Source organism: Cyprinodon tularosa, unplaced genomic scaffold (genome assembly GCF_016077235.1).
Source record: "Cyprinodon tularosa strain WSP-4 unplaced genomic scaffold, ASM1607723v1 ctg207, whole genome shotgun sequence".
Lineage (NCBI taxonomy): Eukaryota > Metazoa > Chordata > Actinopteri > Cyprinodontiformes > Cyprinodontidae > Cyprinodon > Cyprinodon tularosa.
This window is the reverse complement of record NW_024038767.1, coordinates 2,044,297-2,054,673: the sequence shown is the minus strand read 5'-3', so window position 1 is coordinate 2,054,673 and position 10,377 is coordinate 2,044,297. Positions and strand designations below refer to the sequence as shown.

Genomic DNA, 10,377 nt, shown 5'->3' with positions numbered 1-10,377 from the left:
AGTTTGGAGAGCAAACATATACAAATAGTTATTAGATTCTTAAAGAAAACTAAGATATTCAGTAGAATTTGATAGAGTAGACATAAGAGTGAATGTGTGGATGATAGTGATGAGTAGAATATAAATATGGATGTAAGTTTGTTTGTGTGGGTTGGTAGGTGTATGTATGAGTATATATAGATATATATATACAAAAAGAGCGTTAGACCAACGAGAGCCACACTCCATACCAGTAAGTGGCGGTAATGCTACTATTAAGTTTGTTGCCAACCGCCAATAAACACAACAAGAAGAAGAAGAACCACAGCTGTCATAAAGCACTTTGACCGTTGCTCACTCCTCAGGAACACATTTGAATGGAAGGTAATTTTTTTTTTTATCGAGTTTCATATAAAGAGTCGTTTCTAGAAAGACAGTTGTTGATGTTAAAATCACTTTAATTAAGATGGACTTTGTGTTTCAGTTTTCGGTTAAATTCTTTTTTAAATGCTGCAGCCCCGCAGAGCCTAATTACAGATCAATCCTGCTGTAGACAGTTTATTATCTTTATTTTAACGCATTTATTATGCGCTCTAAAGGCATCTAAGGTTTTTTCTTCTACCAGCAGAACAGTTTCAAAGTCAAATCGCATAATTAATTCGCTTTTCACCAATTTACAGGAATGCTTTGGATCTTTGCTTACTTCAGAATTTAGTTGTAAATATGAAAGTAACGCATTTATGAATATCAAAAATATTCTGTTTACATATCTAATAATGTGTATTTTGGAAATTGAAAATCTTTAATTATTTAAAAAAAACAACCCGTAAAGGAAGAGAGAATCAGAACTGGGGCCCTGATGTGCAGAATATGGAATGAGATCAGATAAAATCATTTTTAATTATAGTCTGTTACTTTAAACAGAATTTAACACTGAAATAAAATGAGGTTTTTATGTTATATATTGAATTAAAAAAATGTTTTTACCATAATTTTTCCATTTTTAAATCTAAAGTGTTTTTTTAAGTAGAGAACAACAATCGTTCAGTTTGGTGTATAGATAATTTCCTGATTCCCATATTTTCTCAAACCCCTGAACTGATGGTTTGTTATTTTCTTTCTTTTTTCTGTCTTAATGTTGGCAGTGGGCTTTAGGCTGCCCTGCAAGGCTTTAAACCTGGGTTTAACCGGAGACTAAGCCATTCTCAAGCACATATCAAGGAGCTCATTTTGAGCCTGGATCCAGATTTATTGTTGATTCTGTTCATGGTGGAGAATCCTGCTTCACAGCAGCAGGTTGAGCCAAACATCCTCTAAATGTGCAGGGTCATCTTTGAGCACGCCGTTTCACTTTTCTTTCACCAGTTCACCGCAGTTCTTCCAGCAGTCCACACTTTCTCTGCTCTCTTTTTCTCATGGTCTTCTCCTTCTTTCCCATCGCCCGGCTTGCCACAGGTTTGCCTGCTGTGTCTAAAAGTAGCAGCAGCAGCAACCCAGACTGACAGCTCATTGGCTCATTTGGATCACGTGCAGCCTGGAGCCGGACGCTCCCCAGGGCTTTACCGTATTAACAGGAGAAGAGGAGCAAGTGAAGTTAGACTCTGCCGTCGGACAACATGCAGTAATTTATAAATGTTTTAAATCAGGTTGAATCTGGATTAGGCAGCAGGTGGATCCGCTAATCTGTGACCTCTGACCTAAAGCAATCAAAAACCTTTTCCAGACCTATTTAATTGGTAAAGTCTATTCTATGTGGTAATGGATGTTGGGATTTAATGTCCCTACATAAAGGTGATGATGTGGAACTTTCTGATGGGTCTGGCACTGATTGATCGGTTTTAAAAGATTGCAAATCGAATGGACTGTTCTGGCAATATGTTTATATCGAAATATTTTCCTTTAACAGCAGATGTAACAGTGGCCTGGACTTTGTACAAAGTATAAAAGATGGCGTTTACCTCGCGCCCACCCACGTATTGGCGCACCTGACGAGAATGTAAGGAGCCTTAAAATCATTTCAGAGTATAAAGTCAATGCATCATTGATGCATCATGTAGATTTTAGCCGTTTTGGTGGAATTCACCAATAACAAAACAAACTCAGGATTCCTGATGGGGAGGTGGTCGTTAGAAGCTCATCGCCCCTTGTTACCCCCTGTACAGTACGCCACGCACGGCACCATCAGGCTGAAAGTCGTCCCGAAAAGGGCAAAATGATGTTTGATGTCTTGATGTCTGAAAATTTAATTTTTTTGTAAATAAGTGTTTGAATCCACATTCAACAGTTTAGGTGGATATTTAGGTGGTTTTTTAAACTGCTTTTATAGCAGATTAACCCAGTATATTGGAACGGTTGGACCTGCACAGGCAAAGTTTTCAAATAATCTTATTAGATGAACACAAAGTTGATTTTGTACATGAGGGTATTGTGGCTGAGTCACGGCTGGGACCGTCTGCCTTCATAGACGTGATTCATGCACAATCTGAAAGTATCCATCTAAAGTAAAACCAGTCCAGTGCTTGATGCGCCCTGCTGGGTTTCATGCGCCCATCACTGCTGGGATTCCTGAACAGAAAGAGTTTGTCATTGAACAGATATCTACGTGTTTTGTCTTGCATAGACTTTAGAACAGTTAGCGTGAGAGAGCTGCACAAGGTGCTGTTTCAAATACAGTAGCTTTTATCATATTCTGCATTTTTATGATGGATTTTGGGGGGGGGGAGTGTTCTCAGTGAACCTCCTGCAGAGAGAAGACAATACGCTGTGAGACGTGGGAGACAGAATGGAGCCGTCCTACAGCCAGCGGCCAAGCTTTCCAAGTCTCCCACTGCCTATAGGAAGAGATTTAAGGAGATTAACACGCCGGCATTAGCTCCGATACAAGCAAGGGATTGAATTAATTACAGACTTTGCTTGGGTTGTGGTGCATTCAGGGAGCGTAGCGTCAAAATGGCCCCCTCCACCGCCACCTCTAGTAAGGCTGGAATATGTTCAACTCAGCCTTCTGATAAACGCTCTATTTTTACCTTCTTCCTTGTTTCAGTCAAGCTCATGCTAATGTGGGATATAAATGGGTTTGATTTTTGTTTATTAGCCTCAGAGAAACTACTTAACATATTTAGCCTAAGATGGCCTCATTGCGCCTCAGTTTGGATGGTTTGTTCCTGAAAACGTTCCTCCAGCGATCAATAATCTCCTGAATGATGAGCGTAGAATCAGAGCTGTCAGAGATGACTGAGGGAACATTTCATTTCTTCATCAGATCATGAGCGACGCGGCTTTTGATGTCGTGGTGGTCGGCTCCTGCATGACTGACTTGGTGAGGTGAGTAAACCTGCATATCTCTACAATCATAGAAATGTCTGAAAGATGCACAGATTTGTTAGTTGGGGACAACAGGAAACAGAATGTGCTCCAGCTTCTGTTTGACATAGATCTAACACAGAGTTCCCAGCATTTACATTCAGGGCTAAAAATAAAATCACTAAGATTCTTTTATAGAAATATGGAAAAACTCCTAACATGATATTTTATTAAACAGCAGCAGCATATTATCACAACAAACATTTATTACAAATTAAACCTTTAAATTCAGTATATTTTAGTTAATTGTGAAAGAAAACCTGCTTTTAAGAGAAAAAATGTACCATTCATAAAAGAAATAAAGTCAAAAACCATTTTTAAACATGTGGATAATGATTAGCAAACCCAGATGCATGTCAGCTCTGCTGTTTAACTGATTTATCTGCTATAAGGTCAAAGTCTGAGGCTGGGAGGCCTCCTTACCATCACCCTTATCTTTAGCTCACTCAGTCTCCATCTGATTGGAAATGGGACAAATCCAGAACTGTAATATTACTTCTAATCAGAGGAAACATGTTAGTGGAATTAGAAGAGTCCATGGGTGTGAATCATTTAGGATTTCTGTTTATGATTCTGAGCTCTACAAAAGCAGTAAAAGTTGCTGAAACACTGAAACTGGACAGCAGCTCCATGGTGGGGCAGTGGGTGGCTCTGCTGCCTTGCAGCAAGAAGGTTCCCGGCTGGACTCCCGGCCCGGGGTCTTTCTGCATGGAGTTCAAGTTCTCCCTGTGCATGTGTGAATTCTGTCAGCGTACTCTGGTTTCCTCCCACAGTCCAAAAACATGACTGTTACAGCAGTAGCCATTCAAATGTCCTCACTGCACTTGATTTTTCCCCATAAGTTTCCTTTTTAAACATCAATCTATCAATTCAGTTCAATAATATTCTTTCTGTCAGGATTTGTGGACATTAAGATCTAAAGAGAAGCGCCACCTCCTGGTCAGACCCTGTAATTCAGTGAAAGGGTGGAGTCACAGTAAAAACAATATGCAAGAGGGGGGGTCAGTTGGCTGGAAGTTAGAGGGGATTTTGCTGGGAGTTGCAGGTAAGTGAGCTGCTATTCAGCTGGAGTTTGACTGGGAAGCGCCGTTTGAATGGCTGCTACTGTTAGGTTAAATGCTTTCTCTAAATTCTCCCTAGCTGTGTCTCTGTGTTGCCCTGGCAACCTGTCCAGGCTTTACCCCGCCTCCTACAAATAGACTGCTGGAGTTAGGCAGCGGCGCCACGGCGACCTGACGAGGACTAAGCTGAAGAAGATGGATGAAATTGGACCATTTCTTACTTCTTCGCTGCAACATGATTCTTTTAAATAACATTTTTCCATTTAGCAGCTGAAATAGAAATGTTAGCTACCTTTATACTGTAGAAACTTATGAAGAATTTCTGAAAATCTGTTCAGTATTTAGTTTAAGTGTGAGTTTGGGTGTATCCTGTGATATCTGTGACTGTTTGGTGCAGATGCTTGAAATCATCCAGCTTCATTATTGTGGGAATCTGAAGCTGTAAATATAAGAAACACATCTACACATCTCTGAATTTTATCAACAACCACAACCATTTTTTTTTTTCCTCCAGCGATTTAGTTTTGGCATGTGAAGCTGTGGAAAATCTGGCGTACAGACTGAAGGGGGTTTTCCATCTCATTTTAAAGTGGACCCTGTCGCAGGAATAGAGGAAGTGGTCTAAACTTAGACCAAGCTGCTGTTTTTTTCCTAAAAAACGTTTCAGAAGAATCGAGTGTTTGTCTTCACAGTGTTTGTTTCAAGAGCTTTGAAACAAGCTGACTCCAAATGTGAAACTTTTCCCGCTGCTAGAGCAAAGCTATGATCGGAGCAAAGCTATGATCGGAGCAAAGCTATGATCGGAGGAGCTGCAAACATTGTCTGTAAATCAGGTTTCAAAGATTTTACAGTGTGCAGATAATCTTGCATAACTGCTGCTATTGAAAATGTCAGCGTTGCATCATCCTGATAAGTGGTGAGATTTGTTGAGCCAAGTCGGATCCATTCCCACAACTGGTTAGTCATCGCCTGCACCAGTTGAAAACAAATTCTCAGGTCCTCGTGGGAGATGACACCTAAAAGCAGCTTTAATGTCAGAGCTGCAGCCAACTGAGTTTGGTTTTATTTTTTAAAGCTGTTTATGTCACGTTTTAGTGAGTTCCTTACTCATGAAAAACACATGCCCTCTCCTACTGGGGGGGGGGTCTTGCTTTGAAGGGCAGGAGATGTCAATTAGAGCCTTAATAAGCTTACGGAAAACAGCCTGGTTCTGGGTGGGGGGTGGGGGGGGGGGGGGGCAGAATCCAAATAGTGGAATAAAGTTTCAGCTCTTCAAAGTGATGCATCTGGCTTTGAAGTTAGAAATCCAGTCAGTACTTTTGGGTCAGGAAATGTCCCGTTCTTCATTCTGCTTCAGACGCTCAGCTGTTGCTCACTCTACCCCCCCCCCCAGCTGTGACTTCTTCAGCAGCAATCAGTTATTTCTCTGCAGCAGACAGACAAAAGGTGTAGATTGGCTCAGACTTTTAACCTTTTCTCAAAGACATAACAGCGCCCCCTGCTGACACAGCTCTCTGATCCTTCACAGTAAAGAGCTTCTAGTAGTTGGAAGCAGAAAAGCACATTTTGCCGTAAAGTAAAAGCATTTTTATGACCAAATACCAGAAACCTACTACTTAAATACCAATTATTCTTATTTATTTGGTTAGTTTGTGTGAAACTCAAAGAATGGAGCTTTGGATGAGCGTACATTTCGATTAAGGGTTATATTTAATTTAGTCATGATTGGAATGACAGAAATATTGATTCCAGACTCATCTTGATTGATTATTTTTTACCCAAATGTGGGTAAAATACGTAAAAACTGTAATTAAGTCAGAGCAACAACTACTTCATCAGACTTTTACTCAAGTAAGAGTAAAATTGGCAGTTAAAGAAATCAGTTAAATAGAAGTAAAATAAAGTAAAGGCTACTAAAGTATCGAGTAACTGGTCTACTTTATCTACCTGTGATCATAACAAAGATTTAATCTTTTACAAAATGATGTAAATTTGAAAAAAATATTTTGTGATTCACAATTTCAGGTGTTTTTAAAGAATAAGATAAAAATAAACACATAATATAGAGTAATAACACAGTAGAAAATCTATGTAGAATCAACACTATTCAAAATAAATTTTGAGTTATAAACTAAATCAATACGTAGAATATGTGGATTTGGTTAAATTACAGTAAACTGTGATTTCTGCAGTAAACTCCAAAGGACGCGCAGAATCAGCAGATAGAAAACATTTAAACATTTAACCAAATGGTCTTCACAAGAAAAAAGATTAAAATCTGTCTCTCAAAGATGCATATTTGTTTGAATAAAAGCTTGTTTTCATTAAGTGGCAATGGATGGAGTATTCAGAAAATGTTAAGTAAATGTAAGTAGTTTTACCTTACAGTGATTTTATCAGCTTAGTGAACAAATGTCATTATTCATCTTATTTTATAAGTTTCTCTTTCGGGTTTCCTGAAGAGTCTTTTCTTATTTATTTTTACAGAAACGCTACAGAATTTTGTGTTATCTTAATAACAGGAGATATCTACTGTCCCATTTTTCTAACTGAACGTAATCAGCTCCTCTATTTAAACAAAGCGATGCTCTGTCAGCGGGAAGATATTTATACTTTAAAAATCATTCAAAACATGTTTGCAAAGATATGTTTCTAACTTTAATAACTAGTCAAATTAAATATTTGACTAAATATTGACATCATAACTTGTTAGTTTGTTAACCTGAGTTTCTTTTATCTTCTCTCACATCATTGAAGGTTTTGCACGATGACTTCTAATAATTTTTTTGAAGGATTGATTCTTCATTTAAAACTATTTTCTGTTTCTAAACCAGGTTTAACAAACATAATGAATGTATTGTTTTCTAGTGTCTCTTGAATAAGATCTGCATGCAAACCTTTTTTTGTCATCTATAGTTGTATAAATTGACGGTTTTACAGTAATGCATGTGTTCCAGACAGTGAGTATCCTGATAAGTGGCTTATTATATGGCGCTATAGGCTGCCTCTGGTCACTAACTGCATGATGGCAAATTGCACGTGGCTCAGATAAATGGAGTGAAGAGAGAAATGAACGCCCACCTGCATGCCTATTGTTAGCAAAGCAGTTCATGGCTTGTCCATGTCGGGTTTCTTGAGTTTGTCCTCTTCTCCACCTTGTTCCCATTGTTCCGGAACCTCAGCAGCAGGATTCTATTATGGACAGGGGCGATTATACGACATGGTTCAAAATCTGCTTTTTCTTTGTGTCGCCTAGATTTAAAAAACTCTCTATTGTGATTCATAATGTGAGCTAAAGGTCATTGCACTTGAATTAAATGACATATTATGCAATCAGGTAGTATGCATCCTGTTCTTGGAAACTTCAGCACAGGTGAAACCTTTAAATCTGTTGAGCTCTTTTTTCCCCCCTGAGCTTCCGGTCCGCGATAACGCCTTGGAAAGGAAAAGAAAGAGTTCCAGTTAAACTGTAGAAACAACCTTCGGCTTTGTTTTTGTACCAGTTTACTTCCCTGTGTTGCTCGTCAGCAGCTGAGGCATGGATGGAGGAGAGGGAAGCGAGAGCCGGCCTAAAGCAAACACCTGACGTCACAGAACACCTGCTTTGGCCTCTTAGTTTCATGGGAGAAAACGCTCGAGGTTGAACTTTAGCGCCTCACTGGCCTGTTTGTCTGGAACATTCGCCACAGACAACAAAAGCCAAGTGTCTGTCAGAGTTTATGAGGTGTGGGAGGCTTCAGTTTGGAAATCTGTTCCTCTATCCTGTCAGTTGAAATGCTTCAGCTGGCTCTAAGCCAAACTTTACTCATTATTCTAAACCTAATGTCACTTTACCAGCTATAGAATAACGATAGAGGGTTTATAGTTGATGTTACTGAATATGTCAGTCAGTTCTTCTATTATCTGATGCTTTAAGTGTTGTTCTCAGTTTAAGACTTCATCAAGCCTTTTCTATCATTTCACTCTATAAAATAAAAGACTATTATTAATGCTGATGTCATATTGGGTAAATATCAGTATCGGTCAAAACTCAACGCTTCGATATCGGTATCGTATCGGAAATGTTTTAGTTCAAAGAGCCATATATAAAACCAGTTCTCTTTTGTTCATCTTGTTTTATTAGATTGGCAAGTTAACATTTTTCTCCAACTTTACAGTCATTTATCTTTGTGATAAATGGGCTCATCTGCCTGGCTGTGTGTTTCCTGGACGGGGCCGCCTGTGGAGCTGGTTGACAGTTGCCTTTTGTATCTATGCTTCTTTTTCTATGTCTGCTTCCGTCTCCTTGAACCCCAGTGGGCCTCAGCAGATGGCCGCTCACACTGAGCCTGGTTCTGCTGGAGGTTTCTTCCTGTTCAAAGGGAGTTTTTCCTCTCTACTGTCGCTACAAGCATGCTTAGTGTGAGGGATTGCTGAAGAGTCAATGAGTCGATGCAATCAGCTGGTTTTCCTTAGATAGAAAACTTTGAATCAATCTGACTGGATGATCTGGTGAACTGGAAAGTGACCTGAGATGACATGATGTGAATTTGCCGCTATATAAGTAAACTGAATACAATAGAATAGAATTTTTCAAATAAAAGCTAATGTGGGGGGGGTGGGGTGGGGGGGGGGGGGGGGGGGGTAGTGGTTGGGCATTGCGCTTTGATCCCCGAGGTTCTAGATTCAAGCCCTACTCCCACAGACCACTGCCCCCCCCCACCCCCCGGGCGCCGCACAATGGCCGCCCACTGCTCTCCAAGGGGAGGGGTTAAATGCAGAGAGGGAATTTCATTGCTTCATACTTGTGACAGTTTAATCACAATAAAGCTGAATTCTATTCTATGGTAACGGAGACGCCGTGTCCCACCCAGTGGCTCTGCACTGCAGCGCCTCCTCTGGTCCTCTGGGCGGGGCCGCGGTCCGACCTGTCCTGGCGGCGCTTTCCACAGAGCAGCAGCGTTTCTCACACCCTCCGAGCTGAGCCTAGACACCTCGCGCTGTCCCCATTAAAAACACACGAGGCTGGCCGGCTGACTGGTTGTTTACGTTTGCACCAGTGCTGCGCGCTCGTGGCCACTAGGGGCGCTAGACGGGAAAGTTACAGATCTAGAGCTCCTATTGGCCAAAAGTTACCCGAGGAATTTGGTTATGAGCTCGTTAATTTGCTACTCAGATTCCTGACTTTCCAGGGAATTCTCTGTTCAAATTTCTGCCTTGGAGGTTGGAATCTTCTCATAAAACTTAAAACATTTATTTTTTTAAATCAGGTCCCAGAGTGGAACGCTGCTGTAATGTCTCAGTGCGTTCATGCCAGACGCATCCTTGAACATCCATCATGTTGTAGTTTATCTTCCTCTTTACCGCCATGTTTCTGTGTTTACCTCACATTAGCTGCTTTCGCGGAGTTTTAGTCAGTGCTTTGAGGGGCAGTGTCACAGCGCCACCAAAGGGCCCGGCATATGATCTACACCTGTATACACCTGTGTGGACGCAACGTTTTTTTTTTTTTATTAAAATATGCCATTTTAAAAAACAATAGAAAAAAAAATAACAAGTCTTTGAAATGAATGCAGAATAATTATCTTTTTTCCTCCTTGAGTTTATTTTAGGTTAAATTCAGCACATCTTAACTTACCTCTGTGTAGTTTGTATTTGGTTATCTCAAGCTAGTTTAGCATGGTTTAGCTTATATTAGTAAGTGATCAGCTTAGCCCATCAGTTTACTTTAGCATATAAAAGATTTTTTAATTTTATTTTGCTTTAGGTAGCTGGGTTTTTCCTTACTTACCATTTAACTTTTTCTTAGTTTTTTCTTGTTTTGTTGCTTTTTGGCCTCAAAAACAAATATGAGTGAGTTAGTTTATGTTTAAGCCGCAGAATGTTTTCACGCTTCCCATTAAGCCCCGCCCCAAACCCAAATAAAGCAGAAACTGCAGTGAATTATATTTGCTATAAAATGAACATCAATCTCATATGAATCACAAAACTACAA

At 39.9% G+C, this 10,377-nt stretch overlaps 1 protein-coding gene across 1 annotated transcript in view; it reads left to right on the top strand.

The window, feature by feature from the left end:
• Positions 1 to 310: 310 nt before the first annotated feature.
• The window catches only part of rbks (ribokinase), a 52,605-nt gene continuing 42,538 nt past the window's right edge, over positions 311 to 10,377 (top strand). The window contains exons 1-2 of the mRNA XM_038285100.1: positions 311 to 363; positions 3,242 to 3,303. Coding sequence (XP_038141028.1) covers positions 3,245 to 3,303 — 59 coding nt within the window. The 5' untranslated portion in view covers positions 311 to 363; positions 3,242 to 3,244. The remainder of the gene's footprint in view (positions 364 to 3,241; positions 3,304 to 10,377) is intronic.